A 23,427-nucleotide genomic window follows, 5' to 3' on the forward strand; every position below is an offset into this window, starting at 1 on the left:
GCAGCATATGCTGACTATTATGTGTTTTCTTTTGAAAAAAGTAACTGCAAATAAATGCAGACTCTAGTGACTTACTGAACTCTAAAATGCAACTTTTCCTTGGCTGGCTGTATGTTGAATGCCTACACAATGCGTGGTATGTGTCTGATGTATATTGGATAATATATACATGTTACAGCATTTGTAAATATACAAAATGTCCTGCATGCACACATGCGCACACACAGTGTATCTTGTGGCTGCCCATCCTCAGCTTGTGTGGTATGATATATACACTCATGTGCACTCCCACACACTAAACCCTTGCAGGTCAAAAAGTGAGGATAAACTTTTGAACCCAGCTGTTTCCAAATTAAGTGCATGTGCAGGGACCACCAGAGCTGGGGTTACCATACTCCAGAAAAGTGCAAACATTGACACCCCATATTGTACTGCAGGAGACTTCTTGTTCTTCCTTTAGTTCTTGAGGGTGATGCTTTGAAAATATTCTGTCCTCTTTGCCCTTTCTTTGTCACCAGAAAGGACAGGCGGCAGTTCAGTGACCTCCCTTCGTTATGGAAATGGGACTGATACAGTAATCAGGATGCTACATATGGAGCTTTTTAAATTGCTGCTCTTCAGTCTTTTGTTAGCCTTCATTATTCTTGAAGTTTTTTTCTCAACTCCTAAAAATGGCATTTTTAATATGCAGAATTAAAAAAGGCAATATGAAGAATACCGTTTTTAGTCAATAAGCTTTTACCTTTTAAACCAGTTATCTTAGTTTCTGCTCTAGGTATTTTAATTGAAGATTAACTACTGTTAAAGAGTATACAAATTTAGGTAGTATATATTTGGAGTATTAAAATAGGACTCATTAAAAGATGGGAATAGTGCAGTCTGACCATTATAATTTTAGATTGCAGAGCACAGAGCACAAACTAACCTTCATTAAAAGTCAGCAAAGCTGACCTATAGGTTCTTCTAATGTTAAGGAGGTTTTTTGTACTGATGAAATTAACAGAATACTTTGTGATTCACAAGTTCAGCATGAATCTTATAAGTATTTCTCATATGAAATCTGTTGCCTGTTTTGTAAAATATATACAGTGGTTCAAAGAATAGTTGCTGTAAACATGAAACATATATAAAACTCACATGCTACATGCCACTTGCTTGAGTTACTCATTACAAAAACGATCTTAGATATTATGTGCCAAATATAGTAATTAAAAGAACCATTCATTGCTGTCTATGAACTGATTTGTATTCTTACACCCATTGAAGAAGTCAAATTATCGTATTTGTTTTCAGACCTAAGTATTTAGGCGATGGGGACCATTTATTTTATTTTATTTTATTTTTTTTTTTGAGGCAAGGAATTGAAGGCAATCTTTTCATTTCCCCCTTTCCCTTTAATAGTTAAACTAACCTCTCGCTTGCCTTCTTCATTTCCCACAGCTCAGCCCCCACCCTTACACACATTCTTTCCTCAAGAAAATGTTCTCAGACAATATTGTTTAGGCCTGTTTCTCCAGTTCTTTTCAACTTATAGGCAAGGGAGTGTATTTTGTGGTCTCCATATCTTGTAACGATCCAGATGCTCGTTGCTGTTCTTAGTGTCATGTTTTTCTAGAAATACTATTTTAACAATGTAGATTTTAATAAAATAATTGAAAGTAGTTCCAGGACCAATAGCTTTGCAGAATTCCAGTCACCCAAAGTGAGAATTATATTTTTTAATAAACAAAAGTTTATGTATATTTTCTCATCAGCATTGTGGTATGGAGCGGTGAGTGCGTCTTGTGCCTTCATTATAATCTTGGAAGGCTAAAATAGGGTTCTTTTCATGCTTTAGATAAACTAAGGCTGAGACCTTCCATGTTGATGGGCTTTGAGTTTACCCCTGGAATTTTTTGTTAAAGTCTCAGAGTCCACCTTTCCTCTGACTTTATGGTTACTCAAGTCACCTTCCACCTTTCTGCTTAGGAGAGATGATTGGTGCTGTACTTTAGAACCATTGCCTCTCCACCAGCTGCAGGAGTCACTGATGAGTGCCATGAAGCTGTACCTTCCCCCAGGGTCTAAGTGCACTCCTGCAATCTCTTGCAGTTTAGGGAAGAAGAAGCTGAGGGGCAACAGTTGAATTCAGGTGCCTTTGCATGGCAGTGTAGTAGGCTGTTGATGTTCTGCCATATTGCTCCACCAATGCAAATAAACGTTGGCTCTCTCACTTCTCGTTGCCAAATGTCAGCTAAGGAAGATTTTTTGGGCTGGGATTGGATGTATTCCACTGGATTAAAGGTTGTTTCAAAAAGAATATCAAGAATATCCAGGAGTATCATAATTAATGACTATAGCAATTTTGGAAGGGATATTAAACTTCACGCTTCAGGGCTTAAGCCAATCTCTAACTCTTAAGGATCAAGATCAGACCTAATGTGAAGGGTGGATTATTTCACATCTCTCTAGCGCAGGGTTCTTCCACCTTCTTTTCAAAACATTTGGTACTGATCACTGCGAGAGACAGGATACAAGAGTAGATGAACCTCAGGCCTGCTCAAGCATAGCAGTTCCTTTGTTGTTGCATCTGCTGGGGGAAAGCTCTTACCAATCGGGGCTGTGTCAGTAGCCACTCTCCTCCCTTTCACTTTCCTCTACAGAAGAGTGGATGGAGGGAGAATGGACCTCAAATGCACAAAATTCCCAGGGTTCTGCTACAAAATCAGCAATAGCTGTTGGAATTGTAAGTCACTCCTTGGTTGAGTTCGGAGGCAGAGGAGCCTACAATTGATCAGCCCTGCCCTCAACAATAAGTGGAGTCATCAGGACAACTAAGCCAAACCGGGGGTGAGGGAATTAAAACCCTACGGCAGGGATCTAAATAGAGGACACAGCCACAAGCTGATATTTGAAGGGACATTGTGTTTCTTATTGGTAGTGTTTTAGGTGATTTTATGGGGTATAAAGGTGACTGAAGCACTATCATTCAGTGAATGAGAGAAGCCAAAAAAGAGGAAAACATGGAGTAGGTTTTTAAAAAATTAATTTGAATGTGATCATTGTTTAAGCCAGGAATCTTCACTTTTCCCCTTCATTTCCTTCCCTTTCGCAGAGGTCCCATATCCTGACAATCAAGAATATGTTGGAACGGGTGTGCACCATTCCTTTCTTGGGCCAGTTGAAGGGAAATGCTTATAAGTGATGTAACTCTTCTCTCAACTTCTGCCACTGTGAACACATTCCCTCTGCAGCATTCCCAATGAAAGATAAATGAGCAAGTAGGAAAGATATTTGTTACTTTGCTGAGGTGTCTAATTCTGTTGTAATGGAAACTGTTTTCATCCCGTTGATGATTCTCCTCTCCTGAAAGTGCAAGACCCCAATTTTTTTCACTGAATTAAGAACAGGTTTCTAGATTTTGTTTGGAATTTCTTTTCTTTCCAAAACTTAGAAACTCAGCCGCTGCCAAATAGTTTCCCTACACTTAATGGCAGCGGCTAATTGTCACACGAGGAGTGTGTGATGTCAGGGATGACCGACAGATAGGTTGGGCGTTTCTGGGTGATATATTGGACTATATTCGTCTGTTGACTTTGAATAGGCTAGGGTGCCACAACCATTGAAGTGCTAGCACAAGATAAATGTTAGAGAATTATCCAGCAAGAAAATAAATCTTAAGACATTGGAACCCTTGCTCATGAAGTGGATCATACTAGGACCCAAACTTAATCAAATAAACAAAGATTTAAATTATTTGAGTGAGAGCCATGTGAGATGCTGCCCTTGTGGTTTTGGTAATGAGACTAATTTATTTTTAACATGTTTGTATATTTTGGCTGGTCATGTTACATCCCCTATAATCTAATTTTCTCTCTCCTTCAGTGCTACCTTCAGCTGAGCTCACTCAAAATACCAGTCTAATTTGTGTCTTTTGCAATGCCATTCTGACTGAGCTTGTATTTTGGAACTGCCCAGAGACTCTCTCAATCCAGGCGAGGTTCAGAAGGTCACTGGTTTCATTCATTAGAACTTGACGGTGCCATTGCATTAGCCTTTACATTGTTCCTCTAATTAACAAATGGGGGTCTAAATCCACAGGCCTCCCATTCAGGGAACTTTCATTGACATCAGTTATGGAAATATTGCAGGAGTGGGTCCTTTATTGTGCATGGACCTCTCATACCTGGTACCATAACGCTAGAAACTTGAATAGTTTACAGTCAGTGCTCCCAAATTATACACACTACAGACATTGCGTTTCTTAGGGTACATCTTCACTTACCGGAGGGTCCGGCGGCAGGCAATCGATGTTCTGGGATCGATCCCGGAAGTGCTCGCCGTCGACGCCAGTACTCCTGCTCGGCGAGAGGAGTACGCGGCATCGACGGGGAAGCCTCCCTGCCGCGTCTGGACCCGCGGTAAGTTCGGACTAAGGTACTTCGAATTCAGCTACGTTATTAACGTAGCTGAATTTGCGTACCTTAGTCCGAAGTGGGGACTTAGTGGGGACCAGGCCTTAAAGTATTTTAGAACTTGGAAACTTCAGGAAGTGAAAGATAATTTGGCTTTGGGAACAATGCTTAGTGGAAGTTGTCCTTGGAGAACATGACCAATCTTCTGCGAATTCAATATCCGATAAAGGAGATTGTACTGTATTCTCTGATGTTGTGCTTAACTAATTGTGGAACCATCAGTGCCTCCAGGAGCCAGGAACAATGTGGTAAGGGAAGGAAGCACAACCTTTAGTGTTACTGTCTCTTGAGATTTTATCAAGAGTTTCACAATATAAGGTAATTTTTCCTTAAAGCCCCAACTATTGGAGTCATGTTACTCTGTGAGAATCTCACCTTTGATTAAAATTAAAAAAAGGTAAATTTCTACCCTGATGTGAAGAAAAGGTTGAAAAAGTGAACTCTAGGGCTCCCAAATTCAGAAGGCAAAAAAGAACCCAATATTTATTATTTCTTAAGTCTCATGATTTTTGGACATTTGAAATTGGCAATACTGAACCAGCATTGTGGGAAAGGTTTTCAAACAATCAAGGGCCCAATTTTGCAAATTTCCATTGTCTTTTGCGGATTCTTTCTTATTAGAACACTGGTTATAATATTGATCGAACTAATATTTGCTGGGTACACAAAGAGAATTAAGCAAGAATGAAGAAAGGATTCTTGGATAGCTGTTGAGTGCTGGAAGGGTGGAGTGGAGTGGCTGACTTTTTGAAAATACAATGCAGGAAAATTAGCTATTGAAAAATACCACACAGCCACGGTAAAATCTGTGGACCATCATGATGCCTGTGGACTTCTGGGTTTTAAATTATCTGAGATGCAAATAGAGCAAATTCCTTGATCTTTCAATGACTTATTGAATCAGTTTCCTGGAATGGGTTTCTTAAACAAAATTCCTTTAATAAAAATTCATGCATCACTGATACTTATAGGCCCAAACTTTCATAATTGCATGCAACCAGTTAAGATTTCTAACTAGTTGATTACGTGCACACTTACTATGATTGTGCATGCAAATTATGTGCTTACTCAATAATGAAAAATTGGGCAGATATGTACTGTAGGCTTCATTGGTTCAAAACTGATTGTTATGCTTGAACACCCTTTTGCTTTAATAGTGCACTCTCTTTCTCTCTCCTCTCTACTGTCTCCTGAAAAAACAGAGATTAGGATTGCCAGACAAATATGGAGCAGACAGGATACCAGGGTAGGAGTTGGCCTGTGGCACTTTCTCTGGTTGAAAAGCTGTTTGTGCCTTCTCATAAATACTCACTCTGACTTCAGTAGTGCCATTCAGGGATGGCTGTAAGTTTTGCTGCAATGGACCACATATAGCCCTGGGCCATGAGTTTGATGCTACTGTACTTGCATGTGTCTGATTCAGTTTAGGAAGGGGCGATGTGTCATTTTACTCCAGACAGTACACAGATTGCATGGTACAATCCCACTTTATTGGATTAAGGTCAGTATTGTTTAACTTTAAAATTGCAAAAACATACAGTGTACAGATTTTTAAATCTACCCAGTGTTGTTTTCATTACTGTGACCAGTTGACTGCTGTAACAGCTCAGTGAGCTTTTTCACAAGCACTCAATAAGTGGGGGAAGCTTTGTCATAAGGTTTTAATTTTAGCTTTCCTGGAAGCTAACATAAAAGTGTAACTCACGCAAGGGAGGTGAGCTATCAGTGAATGTCGACAGAAAATAACAAATCCGTGTTCCTTTTCAAACATGCTTCTTTCAGAGGGATTTCTAGGGTGATTTGATGTACTTCAGGGGTAGGGAGTATCTTGGAAGTTCGTCTCTCCTACTGTATTTCTAATGCACCAAATCAGTGTAGTGCAATATCTAGGTATTGTTTTGGCTTATAATAGGACAATACCATGAATTGTTTGCTTGCTTGTTTGTTTTGGGGGGTTTCTTTGTGGGAGCAATGAATAGGCTGATGTGTGTGTATATATATATACACACAAACACACATATATACACACACACAAATACAGAGAAAAGTGCAAGTGCAAACCAGTAAGACCGATTGTGGAAAAAGAGCTAAACTGAGATTATGCCAACCTAATGGTTTCTTGTTAGAAACATATGGACTATGATGAATTGCTGCTGTAAAGATTTTTTTTTTTTTTAATTATTGGGATCCTGTGGGGTAAGACTTACAGCATGGGGCAAATAATCAGTGTTGTAGGCTAAGCAATTTTAGAATGTTTCTTTAACTATAATTGGAAAATGTACAGTACATGCAAGAACAAATCCATTGAGTCTTGTCCTTTGGGTGGCCTGTTTTAGTTCCATGTTTACTACATTATCCTTGCTTTTCTCATAAACCCGGTCTCCCATCTGACTGAGGTCCACCTGTGAATGACAACTCAGTCTGTGAAACTTTACCCAGGCAGCCAGGAAACTGTTGCGTATGTTGGCATTTCGAGGCATTATTAAGAAGTCCACCAGTTAAATGTGCATTGTTGGTTTTGGCCCTCTGTAAAAGATAGAAATAGATGGAAATATATTGTGGAAGTTTAAAGTTTAAAAGCCATTTTAGGAAATAAGACTACAAATAATAGTAATGGGGAGAGAGAGGAATGGCAAACATTCAAATTTATTCTGTGTAAAACAAAAATACAAAGATTTCCAGAGTCCTTTTTTATAGAAAGTGATAGAGAAGGAATTTATAGAATATTAAGACTGAAAACTTGATAGTAACAAAACATTCTGTTATAGTTTTCTCCATTCCACACACCCCCCCCCCCCCAAAACCATTTTCTTTTCCTTGTAATAATTAGTTTGAACTTTCATCTAGTTCTGTGGATCAAGTCATTTTCATACAACTTTCAGGATTTTTTTGTGTATGCTTTAAATCTTTCTTCTAAATATTTTTTTTGTAACAAAAAAAGCCGTGAATACATTATAATTTCAATTTTCATGGTGTGTGAAAGATTTCTGTACTAGGTCTTTATTGTTTTTGAAGAATTCATCACCCTAGTTAAGAAGCTTAATATAAATTAAAGAAGGTATTAAGGAACATTAAGACATCAAAATGTGGAGCGTTCTTTTCCTTTCGATTGCTCCAAATGCAAACAAGTTGAATAAAATGCAATCAAAGGGCCTGTTTAGAGAACATTGAGTGGCTTTTCAGCTGTGCTGTGGAGAACCTCTGGTAAGAGCATAATTCAAATAAAAAGGCCTTTCTTTCCTCTTCCTAATTCTCTTTGTTGTGGTGACAACAGAGTACATGCCTGATAAAAATTTAATCACCTTATCTTTTTAAAGCAAATTGCATATTTGTTTACACATAATATACATAACATAAAAAAGAAAAAGCTGCTACCCTATCCTCCTCCCCTTACTAATCGCATTAAAGGCCTTTGCCTAGAAGTTTTTTAAAAATAACTGTTTTAGTCTTTATTCTGAAGTCCCATTGTTCAGGCTTGCTTTAAAAAGGCAGCCCATGGGAAGATGAATATCGCACAACTTAAACTCTGGGCCAGCACTAAGTAGCAGATGCCCAGTATAAGTCAGTTGAGTTGGGTCAGCTTAACTAGCTTCAGTGGTGCCTACTCCACATCAAGAGTTGCAAGCAAGATGGGAGGATTATGGGTCCACAGATCTGGCACTTTAATTTGGAGCAGCTTTGTAATGAATTGCTTTTGGTTCTCTGTCAGATCTGCTAACCTGAACTCTTTCTGCCTCGTATGCATTTCTGAAATGCTGGTGTAAGATTGTGTATTTGTACTTTTTTGCTTTTCATTAGGCTTCCCTGATGAAATTTTAGCCCCTTTTGTTGAATTCAAACCAGATTTCCTGTTGTACTGCTGCTCATCCTAGTGCAGACCAGAGGTATTGATTTCTTTATGGTATTGGGGTTGACCTTATATCAACTGAGGCATCTGTTGGCCCATACCAGTGTGTGCTTTAGCTTCAAAACACCCACATAGGAGTTAAAGATGGTCCCAACTCAGTGCAACCGAGGATTTAGAATTATGAACTCTCACAGATAAAGTCCCCATGCACTGGGTTGGAATTATACTGTATCCCTTAATCAGCATGGAAATTTGAGTTATGCTCTTCAGAACATGGGAAGTTATGCTCTTCAGAACTTGCTTCCCTACAGATACGAGAGTTTAAACATTACGGACCCTACTATAGTGAAACCTGCACAAGAGTCCTTGGTTATTAAGTAAATCTCCTGTTTTAAGAGACTGTCCCAAATATCCCTGACCATACTGAATTCAGTTTGCCTATACACTCATTAGAAAGTAGATTTTAGTTTATGCAAGCCAGGCTCTTAGATATGGTTTGAGATCCAGTGACAAAGATGTGCCTGGTCCCAGGGCTAGGAATAGTAGTGGGAGTTAAGGGACAAGAATGTGGGACGTTGACAGAGCTGTGTGTGCAGAATAGAACTGGAGGAGTGTTGCCAGTCAGGATTGATGTGTATTGGCAGAACTGGAATTGAGTGATAAGCTTGCCCTCCTGCCTAAACTGTGCTTGGTGTTCTGGCCAGAAGTTGCTCTTCCTTGTATTCATAAGAATAGTTCAACCAGAAAGAACGTTTTCTGGCTCTTGTTCACTTTTCATTTTCTTGAACGAAGACAAGCAATGGGACTGTGACAATATGGGAGGCAGAACTTGTGCAGGGGGTGGGGATGAGAGGGAGGGGAGACTTTTAGCTCCATGACTGATGCATGGTCCTTAAGTAGCATTGATTTTCAAGCTTCAAAACCAGTTCCAGCACCAGAGCCATCACAAGAGTGCACAAAATCTATTAAATTGAAGAAAGACTGTGCTGGATAGTTAAGCAAACAGCAAAGTTCAAGTTGTGGCTCATTGTCATTGTTTTACTATCAATATTTATCTTGCTAATTAAATCCTTTTGGCTAGAGATATATGAGCCAGCAATGATCTTTGATTAAAGGAAACCAACACAAGGTCGGCCTTACTTTAGCAGGAGTGCTCTGATCACCAAGCAGGCCCATGGAAAGTGGGAACAAATGCATATCAGCGGTTGAAATAATAGTGACCAATTGCTCTGAAAAATATTTTTTTTTAAATACTATGTTCCCAGGCTGGCTGTTCTTAATAACTTGGGATGTTTCCCAGTATGATGGTGAAGCTAGAGCTGGTCAACCAGTAATTTCTCTATTGTCAAATTCTATCAAGAGTCCCTGTAGACATCAAGCTGCAGCTTCAGCCTTCACATTAATAGTATTGCCCTCGTTATTTTATTTTATTCCAGTAATGCTCAACATGTGCAAACACTCAAGACGGATGGCTCTTGCTCTGAGGAGCTTACAATACAAGAATAGACAAGTAAACAGTGCATGGTCAATGGGCCAGATATAAAACATCATAAACTCTCCTCTTTGCCTCTCCATGTTCCCAAAAGTTAACCTGGCCTACTTCTGGAACAAGAGGATCCAAGCTGTGTCCCACTGTCAACAAATAGGCACACCGTGCAGCGCACGGACAGTTGTGAAGTATGAGGTGGCCATGGATTTTTTTAGTGCATAAAAAACATGACCCTGTTTTATATTCTGAAAGTGTGTGCTTAACTGTCTGAGAAATACAGAAGAGCTCTGACTTGTTGCTTCAGACCAGGGGTCTGAGTTTGGGCTGGAGAAGATGCTGGGTGGCTGCTGAAGATAAGGCTGCCCTTTGGAATATATTTCGGCGGCCACAGATCGTCTTGTAGAGAGCATTTAGATTGTCTCACTGGCTGTGGATAACATGTGGCTTGTTCAAGTGGTTTATGTAGGGTTTAAGGAGCAAAATTCCAATGCACAGTGGAGCGGATAGATGGAAAAATCTGTCCCATCTCAGTGCTTCGGGCAGCAGAGACTCCACATGCTTACACGGGTCACCAGAATGTAAACATCCTTCTAGACAAATCACATTTTGATGCTGGATCTTGTCATTTATACTGTATTTTGATGATTGGCATCATGATGATGCTACACTGATTTTGGAAGTTTGAGTTGCACACTTCGATCATCCTGCAGATTCAGCTTGCTGGCTGTGGGGTGGACCAGTAAACCTATGGATGAGTGGCACACTGAATGCACACTTGATACACTCTGCTTGATCTAGGTGGTAAATTAAGGACTCTTTTGGGGCAGGGGGAAAGGGCAGCCAGAAATCATGGAGGGGTTAGTAAATATTGTAAATGTTTCTGGTCTGGGGCTTGCAGTACTAGGGCCTGAGTTCCATTTAGCAGTATGAATTAAAACGCTGACTTTATGCAGAGAGGACGCTGAGCTAATTAAAGAAATAGTCCTACTGTGTACAATTGAGCCCATAAAACTCTTCTTGACCTTGAGAAGACCCCCAGCAAGCTGTGGGAACCTTCAAATTGTCCCCTCTGAACTTTTTTTGTGTTGTCATTTAAATATAGTAACTGCTTTTTAATTAAAAAAGAAAAATTAGATGGCATTTCAAATTGTGTCCATGGTGCCTTAGGGACCTATTACAGTACAAATTACCCTATATTATTTAGCGAGGCCTAGTTACCACTGTGTGAACCAAGAGTTACCTCTGTAGGGGTGTAGGACAAGAAGGGCCCTTCTTTGAAAGTCTGGTTCTGAACATGAAAGTGACGCCAGCAATTGGAAGCAATTTGTGGAATTGTTTGATTATATTAATTATGGCACCAGCAAACAGTGCTTGGGAAACAGTTTTGTTTTCTTGAATTCTTTCTTGATTGCTAGCAGTGAAAGCCAAGATACAGAATGTGCCTTTAAGGACCGCCGGAGAGTGCAGTTCAAGCCATTGTGTAGAATTGGCACCGTGCATGAAAGGGTTGTGTCCAGCTTTATGTGAGAGTTTTCCAAATACAGCTTTGGCCTGAACTTCACCTAGGTCATTCTCCAGAATTAAAACAGCTTCTTTCTTCCTCATCAAGAAAGAGCAGCTCTTTCCTAATAATCAGAAGACCATAATGAAATCCACTTGATAATTCCAGTTCCAGTATAACAACTCTTATAATAATGCCTTTCATTCCAGAAGCCTGCACACAAGCTCTCAGTTCACTCACCACTGAAATGCAGCATGCTCAGGGGTGGAACACAGCAGCTGTTCAGCAGTGCATAGCAAAACTGTACAGTAGCTGGGGACATGTAGTGATACTGTATCCAGTTGGAACTTCAGGAGTAATTTAGCTGCTGTAGACAGAATATAATTAGCCAAGTCATGATTTGGTGAGGACATTGGGGCAGCCTGTTCTTGTGAAAAGCGCTGTGAGATTTTTCATCACCGCAGGCAGTTAGGACCTTGGTTTTATGTTTCCAAAAGACAGGTCCTGCCCAGTAGCATGTAGATCCTAGTACTATACTGTGGCATTGATTCCGAGGGAAGATTGCCACTCACTAAATTACCAGGATGCCTTTCTGCAGCTCCTATGCTTTCCTTGGAGGTCTCCCATCCAAGGGCTTTTCTTGCCCTATCTTGTTTAGTTTGTGAAATGTATGGGGCCACAGCACAAGGTGATATTGGCAGATCTGCTAAACAGAAAAAGTTCTCTCATCCTCCTGAATCTCTTAACAAAAGTGATGCTGTGAATTCCAGAAGGGAGTCAGATAATATGTTTGCAGATGCCAGCAACAAATCAAGGATAGGCTCTAACACTGATAAATGCACCTACACCAGAATAAGTAATACCCATATTCCAGTAACAGCTAGTAATGGTGCAGATGCACTAGTATTAAGCCATTAGTGTAGACAGTGCTCTGGCTTAGAGCAGACTTCCATGACATGGTGGCAAAAACACCCGAGGCATATCTACAGTATCACTTGCACCACTGCTATTACTCGTACAGTTGCAGCATTAATAGTAGTTCCTACTAATACATTAAAGTAGACTGTTCTATTGTGTGCAGGTATTTGATTAGATTTAAAATTACCACGAACATAAATGTAAATGTTTGCCCTTGTCTCTTTGGTTCAAATTTCACACTCTTCAACCCCATCCAATTGTAGAGCCTGCTGGCTGTCCACCCTGTTGCACGTCAATCCAGAGGCAGATATGTTTCAGTAATGCAAAGATTACTGATACTGAAATATTTATGGGACCCTAATAACTGTAATAGGTAGTATGCAGTATATAAAGCATGTTGGGATCTTTAAGCGTGAAAGGAACTATCGAAATTTGTAATATCAGGTCTAGGTGTCATTGTAATTGTCATTGCAGTAAAGAATTGGAACTGTTACTTAATTCAGGGGGCACCCAGGCCTATTTCAGGGAGGGGGGTTTGAAGTTCAGCTGTATACATTTTCCTCTCATTTGGCTGGGTTAGAGGGCATGCCCCATATGTATATCATTCCACCTGTTCAAAATATTGTGATTAGTCAGTGCCTTGGCTGTTACTCCCTTCTCTGGTTAGGCACACAGGAGTTATTCCACTGTTTTACTACTTTCCTCCAAAGTATGTAGCATTCAGCCTTTTACAGTTTTCCAGTCACTCAGCATTTCATCAGTCTTCTAAAGGAGATGAGCCATTCCTGGAGGTAAAGGAGACCTCTGAGATTGGAGTAGGAATGAGGAGGGAAAGGAAAGAGGGAACGCTGGAGCAGGGAATGGGGTAGAGAGAAATGGCTAGGTGGAAAGAGAACAGAAAGCAGAGGAAAGCTGGAGGGGGAAGGGGTTCTCAACCTTTTTTCATTTGCAGACCCCTAAAAATTTTAAATGGCGGTGCGGACCCCTTTGGAAGTCTTAGACCACAGCTTGAGAACCACTGGGTTAGATTTCAGGGGAAATAGCCAAGTCCACTTTAGAAGACCTTTTCAGGGTCAGAGAAAATGGTGAGGAGCAGAAGACAGCAAAACAAAAGGAGAGAAAACACGGGAGGACAATAGACTATGTAGATAGGAGAAATGGAGCAATGAATGGGCTAAAGGATTATTTGAAGCTGTGGACTGGGATCCACAAGAAGGAGCAAGGCGGCTTCTTCGAGTGCTTGCTCATGTCCATTCCATATTAGGTGTGTGTGCTCGCCACATGCACCTGCACTGGAAGTTTTTCCCTTAGTGGTATCTGTAGGGGACTGGCTCTGGTGCCCTCTAGAGTGGTGCACACATGCCGCGGTATAAGGGGCACCACTGGCTCCCCCCACCCTCAGTTCCTTCTTGCCGCCAGTGACGGTGCTGGAACATCTGCTGCTTCGGCTAGCTTTTCTTCGCTTTGTTCAGTATTTTGAACTTTTCTTGTAAAACAGTTGTACATAGTTAACAGTTTCCCTTAGGCTTGGTCTACACTAAACCCCCAAATCGAACTAAGGTACGCAACTTCAGCTACGTGAATAACGTAGCTGAAGTCGACGTACCTTAGTTCGAACTTACCGTGGTCCAGACCCGGCAGGCAGGCTCCCCCGTCGACTCCGCGTACTCCTCGCGGCGAGCAGGATTACCGGAGTCGACGGGGAGCACTTCTGAGTTCGATTTATCACGTCCAGACAAGACGCGATAAATCGAACCCAGAAGTTCGATTGCCTGCCGCCGAACCAGCGCGTAAGTATAGACAAGCCCTTAGTGTGTTAGTGTTTTTACTTGGTTGGCCCCGAATGGAACTTAGCCTAGGGATGGGGCATGCCCTGGTCCCCAGGCTTTAAGCCATGCGATTGCTGCAAGAAATCAATGCCCATTAGTGATCTGCATAATGTTGTTTAAGGTGTCTCTGCGAGTCGCATATAAGCAACAAGTGCCGTATCTGCAAGTCATTCAAACCTCGGACTAAGAAGGAGAGAGACTTTCGTCTCAAGGTGCTCCTAGTGGAGTCAGCGCTAACTCTGGCACCGGAGCAGTCAAGGTCTGAATCTGCCCCGAGCACTGCAGCATCAGTATGCAGCACCCCACCTGCCAAGCGGCTAAAGAAGACTGGGAGAGGAAAATCTCCTACATCCTGCAAGGGGAAGGAGAGGGCAGGAGAGGAGCCCAAGGCCTGAGGAGGACAGCTCAATACCTCCTTGCAGGAGTCGGGCACGAGCTCAGGTCAAGTGGTCCAGCCCACCCCAACCCATGTCTGCCAGGCCGGACAGTGACTGGGGCCTTTGCCAACTAGAGGTCCCATTGACGCCCGAGGCCCTGCAAGCAATGTAGGATATCCTGGCACTACTAGTGCTGCCCACGCTGGCTACAGTGTTACCCCGGTCTAGGGGTAAACCCACCTTGAGTCCTTTAAATAGGTCCCCGTCTCAGCGGCACTGCTCCCCATCGTGGGGGACATCCCACCAGTGCTCACGCGCATGGAGCAACCAGTCCTCGAAAGCAGAGAGGACTGGCTTGGCGAAACCCTCTCTGGTCTCCCAAGATCGGAGAGAAAGTCTTCCTGGCAACCGACCTGCTCCAGATCCCGGTACCAGTCAAGCAGCGTGAGGCGTAGATCATTGTAATGCTGTTGCTGAACGCCGTTGCTTTCCTAGGACCCGCAGAAGGGACTCATCCTGAGTGGAGAGCTCCCTGTCCAGGTGCAGCAATCGTCACTGCAGCGACCGCGATAGCTGATCTACTCGCTCGTGGTCGCCTGAGAGCAACCACTTGGGCTCAAGCTCTGGCACTGGACAGGGGTCATTGCCGGCGGGCCAAAACCCGGCACCGGCAGTACCCTCGGTGTTGGCAGTATCGCCATTTAATCCAGGGCCACTGGCCAGCTGCCTGGTACCCATGGAGCTTTACTCGGCCTTCTCAAGGGCTCAGGTCGGTGATGGGGGGCCTCAGACAAGCCGTCAGCCTCAGTATCCCCCTGTGCCCCCAGAGCAACCTACCTGGCCAAGTGGACGAGGTTCTCCCACTGGGCGTCTGAGCATAGCACTTCTCCATCACACTTCTCCTTACAATCTATCTTAGATTACCTGCTTCATCTTAAGAACCAGGGGCTGGCGCTTGTGGCCATCTCCGCTTTCCACCCGCCGATCCAAAGTCAGACAGTTTTTTTGCATGACACGTCGAGCAGATTCCTGAGAGGCCTTGCGAGGCTTTTCCCGCCAGTCTGGGCTCCTGTCCCACAATGGGACCTTAACTTGGTTCTTTCTAGGCTCACGGGCCCGTCCTTTGAGCCTATGGGCTCCTGCTCCCTTTCCCACTTGTCATGGAAGGTCGCTTTCCTTGTGGCGATCACATCAGCGAGACGAGTGTCGGAGATTAAAGCCCTGACATCGGAGCCATCGTATATGGTGTTCTACAAGGACAAAGTTCAATTGCAACCCCATCCAGCCTTTCTGCCGAAAGCGGTATCTTCCTTCCATGTCAACCAGGACATCTTCCTCCTGGTGTTTTGTCCCAAACTACACACTATTAGCGAGGAAAGGAGGCTGCATGCCTTGGACGTCAGACATGTCCTGGTTTTTTACCTGAAGCGTACCAAGCCCTTCCACAGGTCGACCCAGCTCTTCATCATGACAGCGGACAGGATGAAGGGCCTTCTGGTGTCCTCACAGAGGATTTCCAACCGGATCACCTCCTGAATCCAGACTTGTTACAAGCTGGCACAGGTCCCACCACTGCCGAATGTGAGGGCCCATTCGACCAGAGCCCAGGCATCCTCGGCAGCCTTCCTGGTGCACATTCCCATCCAGGATATTTGCAGAGCCGTGACATGGTTTTCGGTTCACACGTTCACAGCGCATTACGCCATCACTCAGGAGGCCAGAGTTGATGCTCGGTTTGGCAGAGCTGTGTTGCAATCTACACATCCATGAACTCCTACTTGCCTCGGTTGGTACTGCTTGGGAGTCACCTAATATGGAATGGACATGAATTTGTGTTCTTCAAGATGTGTTGCTCATGTCCATTCCATGACCCACCCTTCTTCCCCACTGTAGGAATTTCTGGAAGAAGGAACTGAGGGTGGAGGGATCCGGCTGTGCCCCGTATACCATGGCATGTGCTCGCCACTCGAGGGCGCCAGAGCCAATCCCCTACGGATACCACTGGGGGAAAAACTTCCGGCACTGGTGCATGTGGCGAGCACACACACCTAACAGAGAGTAGAGATGAGCAACACATCTCAACAACACCAGTCATGGAACAAGTAATTGTCTTTTACACTTAGTAGGTTAAAAATATACAACAGTGGGGATAGGAGATAGAGGAGTGAATACAGTCAAGTGGAAGTGAAGCAATTGATTTGAGTTAGGCAGTGGGTCAAGTTGGAGAGAGGATCTGATGAGGCAGAGGGAGGATCACTTGCATGGAGGAATTGGCATTCATTCCTCATGTATCTTCTCAGCATATGAGTTCTGGAAGGCGTTCACCACCTGTTTGACCCGTATTAGCCAGCACCTAAATCATAAATGAACATATGAAGAATGTTCATGAACTCTTCTATGCAGCAGAGGATTACTTTTGTTTTGTTTTTACTTAATGGTATTTCTGTTTCAACTCAAAGAAGAGGGGAAATCTGAAGGATTCCTGTTTTGCCAGCACCTCTTAATTGGTCCACTTGCAGAGCAGTATTGGGGGGAAAATGCTCCTCTGCTATCCTGGCTACTGGCTAGGAGCAGTGAAGTCATCTCTTCCCTATAGGCCTGATCCAAAGACCATTGAAGATAATGAGAAAAGGTCCATCGATGTGACTGGGCTTTGGATCAGACCCTATTAGAGGGATCAGGTAGGTATGAAGAAGCAAATGATCATGATGAAGCATCAGGGGAACCTTAAAACTCCATTTGGCACAGCCTTTGAATTATTGCCGGATCTGACTGGGTAGATACTAAGTATCAGGTATTTGATAGGAGAAGAGGAAGAAGAAATACAAGCCCAGGATTTCTTTGCATGTTATCGGTGTACCAAATTGTTGTGATTGCATGTTTTCTGCAATTAGACAAGAATTTTTGCCTGTGCACTTGTAAAAATCTGGTTATAATAATGTTTTATAAACTAAAACTAATGTAACATAAATTAGGGCAAAACCTATTTTATTGTTGAAAATATAAAATTGTTCCAAAAAATCTTTATCTTTCTGCTGTATGAAGCCATTCTGAGGCTTTGAAATTAATTTTCCTGATGGGATTTATTTTTTTCATTTGCATGCAAAGTTTGCATTTTCTGGAATTGTGAAATATACAATCTGGGATGAATCCTTTAGTCCTTGCTAAAATAGAAGAATCCTATAGTTAGTATGAGAGTCCTGACGTGGTATTTACAACAGAGTAATAATAGGAGCTATTGTGTATTCACATTTCCTTCTCTAACCTAGGTTAGTCTACAGTATAAATACATTTTAAATAAGGTCTGGCTGGGAGAGTTGTGTTATATACTTAGTGGTGAAAGCAGGTTGATGGGTGGGAATGAATTTGCTAAGCTTTCAGCTATCTACTATGCCTCTGAGGACTGCCCATTAATAATATTAATATGTAGGTATTTCCCAGCAATGTGGGCAAGGTGCGTGTTAGAACTTTGAAGCTAAAGTCTTTTTTAACACACAGACCTTTTAAATTTAATCCATTAGCAACTTGGCAAAATAAAGTAATTGTCCAACAGAGGAAGGAAAAAAATCTATTAACATTTGCTACAAATCCTAGTACAGGCAGCACTTAATTAATGGAACAGATTTCTCACTATGTATTCAAGCTAACGTAGTCATTGTTCAGGAGAGATTAGACCTCTAATGTAAGTAAGTTAAACTAGAGTTTCATCTAAAAATATCCGTCATTCCAGCTATTAAAGGGCTGATGCCTTCTTCGGTGACAGATATATTTCCCTTCATTTCCTGGGTTTTGTAAAATGTAAAGTATGCATTGTGTGTAACGCGAGAAATTCACGGAGGTAGATGAAACCTAGATTGTGCCTCTCTGCCTGTCTCCCTCTGCTTGCTCCTTTGTACTGCTCTGTATCATAGAGCCTCTTCAGCCATAGACCTCCTGGCACCAGAGTGAAAAAAACAGCAACTGCCATTTGTCAGGGTATGATGCCAGCCACCTAATCTGTTTGCAAAATGAGGGCCATGGGATCTGATTAAGTAATTTAGATACCTTGCAAGTTTAATAATACCTGAGCTGCATTTGGCTGGCAGCCCATGATTTCACTTGTAGGAACTGCCACATTCTTCCATCTCTCCTGCTAACTCTTCTTGCACATAATGCCTTGTTTGAATCTGAATGGGTGTGGAGCCTGCAGACAAGGTCAAGTTTTGCCTCTTTCTTTTTCAATTTTTCTGGATGGATTGGAGAGGAGGTTGCTTTAAACCCCCTCCCCTTCCCCCCTCTCCGCCCCGCAGTTCATTACACTTTCTGTGGCTCCATTTTCATTTTTTCATCATTTTTACTTGAAATCCAAATTTTCAAATGTGGGTGCTTAAATTTAGGCAGTGGCCTGTATGAGTGGCCTGACTTTCAAAGGTGCTGAGCACCCCAGGCTCTCAGTGGCTTCTGTGGGAGCAATGGATGCTCTGCTCGTTTGGAATGGTGATTGTACCGCACCTCTGAAACTCAAGCCAGTTCCCTATTCTGGTTGTTTAATGTTAAATATTGTGAGTGCACCCAGAGGCCCCGATCAGGATTGGGGGCATTATTGTGCTAAACTCTGTATAAACCAAGAGGAAGGGTTCCCAAGTATGGAATTAGGTAGCTAGCTTCTGACACCCAAGATAGAAAATGTTGGCCACTGTTGTCAAGTTTTAACCCCCCAAATTAGATATTTTTTTAAATTAAAATGTGTCTTGCACAACCTAGTAATATGACTTGAAATATTTCATGATCTTTTGTAATTAATGAAAATGGGCCTTTCTGAGCTGATTTGGATTTAAACATCTTCCTAATAGCAGCAGTGTTCCAGCAGCAGCAACAACATAATACTAGTGATGAGACCAAGAAAGGGAAACTGACTAGTAACCAAAGTGAAGCTAAACCGCACAGCTTCCTTGTCTAAACTCGGTGAAGTCCGAAAAGTAATCAGTCTCCCTGGAGAAGTACAGGAAGCCCTGTAAGTTAGGGACATTTGCAATGAGATCGATCAAAAGAGTGGAAATGTGCAATAGGGAACAAATCCTGCACAGGCAGGGAGCTACACTGGATCAGCTAATAGTTTTTTTCCATCTCTATTATTATTGCTGTTGTTTCCAGGATTCAAAATGTGCTAGATACTTTCCAAATGTAAAAGAAGGTACTTTCTATGAAATGATTAGATTCTTTCATTTTTAATGATGAAAGGTGGTCATAATGCAAGTAAAAACTTTTTAAAATAGGTTTTATGTGGACAGCCCTTGGGTTTGGGTTTTATAAAAATCAGCAACAACAAAAACAATTGTACGGTGTAGTGGAGGCATATAGTACGTGTTTGAGGTCAGGTTTTACTATATTATCTAACTTGATTAATTGTATCTTCCACATGCAAGGATAATTATCATTAAACTTCTCAGCCACTGGGGAGAAACTAACCTAGTCACTTTCACATGAAATAAGTGTTGCTTTTTATATCCCAATATCTGAAGATAAAAGAAGAAAACTTTGTACTGGTCATTCATATACATTTCAGGAGGTCTTGTAGAAAGTATGCAAAGTTAATGCTGCCTGACATTTGACTTCCCCAACCCTAGGCTATGTATTTTTTAAATTTATGTACCTATATAATGTGCTCCTTTTCTCCCATACTCCCACGTCCCTTTGTGTTTGGCGAGAGCACCTGATTGTCCTCACTTCCCCCCAACATGGAGCTTTGAGTGGTCTGCCTGTTAGGCTAGGTCTACACTAGGGTGGGGGGGAATCGATTTAAGATACGCAAATTCAGCTACGCGAATAGCGTAGCTGAATTGGACTTATCCTTTTCGACTTACCCCACTGTGAGGACGGTGGCAAATCGACTGCCGTGGCTCCCCCGTCGATGGCGCTTACTCCTCCTGATGAGGTGGGAGTATGTGCGTCGATTCGGGAATCGATTTATCCGTCTAGATGAGATGCGATAAATCGATCCCCAAGAGATCGATTTCTACCCGCTGATCTGGGCGGGTAGTGTAGACTAGCCCTTAGAGCGCTGTGTATCAAGGATTTGGCAGTGTTTTCAGAACCTCCGTTACAGGAATTGAAGGGGGATGGTTGACAGTGTAATGGTTTTGCTGCAGGACCTGCTTATTTCCTATTCTCTTGCTGTTGTGATTCCTCTTCTCCTCTCCTCCCCCCCACTTTTGCAGCACATTGTGAATGCCTCTTGGAGCAATTTACTATCTGACTTAGCAAGAAGAGAAGGTGGCTCTGGTGCTGAGTCCCCACAATCAGCTGTAAATACCCACTAGATGTGTCTGTAATGGAGCAAATCACATGTGCTTGTAGACCTCCTGTCTCCAGTAAATCATAAGCATCTCAATCTTTTTGTCAGGCCATGATACGAGACTCCGTCTCTGAATTTCAGAATGAGGTGGGAGAAGCTGATTAAGTGTTTGAGATAAGGTTACATGACACCACAGGTTAAAAACACCTGAACTGAAACTGGCCAAATGCCTGAGAGCTACATTTTGGAGTATGCAGATAGGTGGCATTGAATATGCTTCTCAGAGGTTCTCTGTCATCTGCTTTAAGAAAGAAAAGGCTTCAAGAGCAGTCTCCAAGGAGCAGTATCTCCCCTGTTTTGCAGCATTTATTTGGACTTGGCTACCTTGTATCTCTTATCTGAAATGTCACCAATGTGACCAGTTAAAATAACATAAAAATGGTAAATAAAACCCCTGCTGTTTAGGTAGAAAAGGGCAGATATTCCTGTTTGAACACAAAAGATTTAAATCCTTTTCGAGCATAGTGTTTAAACTTCCAGTCGTGCTCCCCCAAATTCTGATCCTCTTAAGGATTGGCCACGTAAAAAAAATTGTAACCGGTTAACATATATGGTGCTTTGGGCAGAAACACTGCTTTACTTGTGGTGTATTGGGCAGTGTACTTTTGGCCAGTCTAGGTAATGGACCAAAAGTATTCAAGACCTCTGGTGCCTATGGAGCTACACTTTTTCAGGATTTTAATCTTTGATTTGTCACTTAGGTTCTTGTGAGATTTCTATATGAATTTTTTTGGACAAGTTGGTTTTGCTTCTCAGAAATAGAGTCACATTTAACTTTGCTCTTACTGATTTTTTAAAAATGCTAGTCCCCAAATCCACTCACAAGAAAGAAGAGGTTGCTGGAAAGCATCCATGCAGGATAAAGAGGGAAGTCTGTGGAGTTTTAAAGGCCTAGATCAGGCAATTTGATCTGATTTGTTAAAAATCCATTACTATTTATCCCCTCAGAACTTTGGAAGGGAGATGGCTTGGGGGGTAACTGTATTAGAGCTCGCAAAGAACATGGATCTGGGAATGAGGATGCAGGAGACTATATTGGATTGCAGGGAATAACTACTCTGAACTGCACTTTTGAAGGATTGTCATAATTTTAGTTTTAGCCAATAAATCCTTGAAATGAGGTATATTGCAATGATGAACTCACGTATTCATTGTTTTCAGATGTACACTTGTAATATTGAAATGCTGACAGGCAGTTTTTTATCATGTATGTTTTTGATTTTTTCAGATGGACTCAAGTCAGATACAAAGGTGTTTCTCACTGTCCCCTCCAAGAAGAAATCCAAGGCAGGGAAGGGAGATGCAGCCAAAGAGGATGAAAGCAGCAAGGTTGACTCAGCCCAGCCTGTTACTATCAACCTTCTCTTTAAAAGATATGTCTTTGACACACAGAAGAAAATGATTCAATCTTGAGAAGGCGGAAGAGGCCTTCTAGCTGATGTCTGAAGTGTCCTTAAAAGGCTTACACACCAAAATGAATTCAGGTGGAACGTATTTCTTGTCTGAAAACCTTGGACTTTGAAAGGCTTTTTATCTCAGTAACATCCTATAAGGGCGCCTTCTACCTGGATTGAAGCTGGAAAGTCCTCCTATCCCCATGACTTCGCTTGGCCTCCAGAATCTGTTTGTTCTGATTTTGCTATTTGAATCTCCCCGCTGTCCCTCTTGGCAAGTGTCACCTGCCAATTTGTACGGTTGTGTTTTACAGTTGATAGAAATGTTTTCGTGAAATGTTTTAAGTTTCTTTTAATTTAAACATTCTGCAGCAAGGTGGAAAATCCAAACCCAGTAGCATTTGGGAAATTTTATGAGAACCAGTAAATGAAACTAACCAGTCTACTTTCACGCCCCAAGCTGAGAGAGGGGCAAAAAATACCCAATGTAAATGGTGAAAATTAAAATAGATGTTTTAGATTCTTTCAGATCTAATAATGTGAGATGCTGTCTGAGAGACAGGTATGGAAGTTTTGTATAAATGATTTATATCTTGACAGTCTGCAGTGTTAGAACATCCTCATATGCACATAATTTCAGGGTCTGTATTGTTATGTTTGCTAGTCTGGCAGTTCAGAACTGCTTTTCTACAATATTTCACACAGCCTTTGAGAGTCTGCTGGCTATTTATTGGATTCTTTAGGAAATTGGAAGGCTAAGCTGTTCTGAATAATTGCTAAGAAAATATGTGCTGGAACTGCTTTAATTTTTGTAACCAAAGTGCTTGTTTTGTGAGAATGAAACACAAAGTTGCCTGTGGAAATAGTGACTGGCTTTATTTCATTAAATTAAGATACCATATTGCAGTATAAGGGCTTTTAAACTGAAGATCTCTAAGGCGCTTTAGAAACTATTAGCTGTTTAGAAAGGCTCTCATAGGTGGTACTTCTGCTTTCTCGCCCCAACCTCATAAAAGCTGGGGATAACAGTTCTCCCGTGTCCCTTATTTGTTTCTTGTAGAGCATAAGCCACCCAAACACAGATACTAACAATGGTTGTACACATTCAGATGCTGCACTCTTGAGCAGGGATTGAACTAAGGATTTACAACACCAAAACATTCACCCGTGTCATTTGATCAAAAGGAGTAACACTATTTGCTGTCAGTAAGTGATGTGGTTGCTGGGACCAGCCATGAGAATGAGATGGGGCCACGTGCACCAAGCCAGCATATTTCTTTAGAT

General features: G+C 42.0%; 1 protein-coding gene across 1 annotated transcript in view; it reads left to right on the forward strand.

Annotated features, from left to right (window-relative positions):
- The window catches only part of EEFSEC (eukaryotic elongation factor, selenocysteine-tRNA specific), a 176,359-nt gene extending 153,353 nt beyond the window's left edge, over window positions 1-23,006 (forward strand). The window contains exon 7 of the mRNA XM_054036074.1: window positions 21,978-23,006. Within this exon, the coding sequence (XP_053892049.1) occupies window positions 21,978-22,162 (185 nt within the window). The 3' untranslated portion in view covers window positions 22,163-23,006. The remainder of the gene's footprint in view (window positions 1-21,977) is intronic.
- Window positions 23,007-23,427: the final 421 nt, after the last annotated feature.

The sequence above is a fragment of the Malaclemys terrapin genome, chromosome 7, assembly GCF_027887155.1.
Source record: "Malaclemys terrapin pileata isolate rMalTer1 chromosome 7, rMalTer1.hap1, whole genome shotgun sequence".
NCBI lineage: Eukaryota > Metazoa > Chordata > Testudines > Emydidae > Malaclemys > Malaclemys terrapin.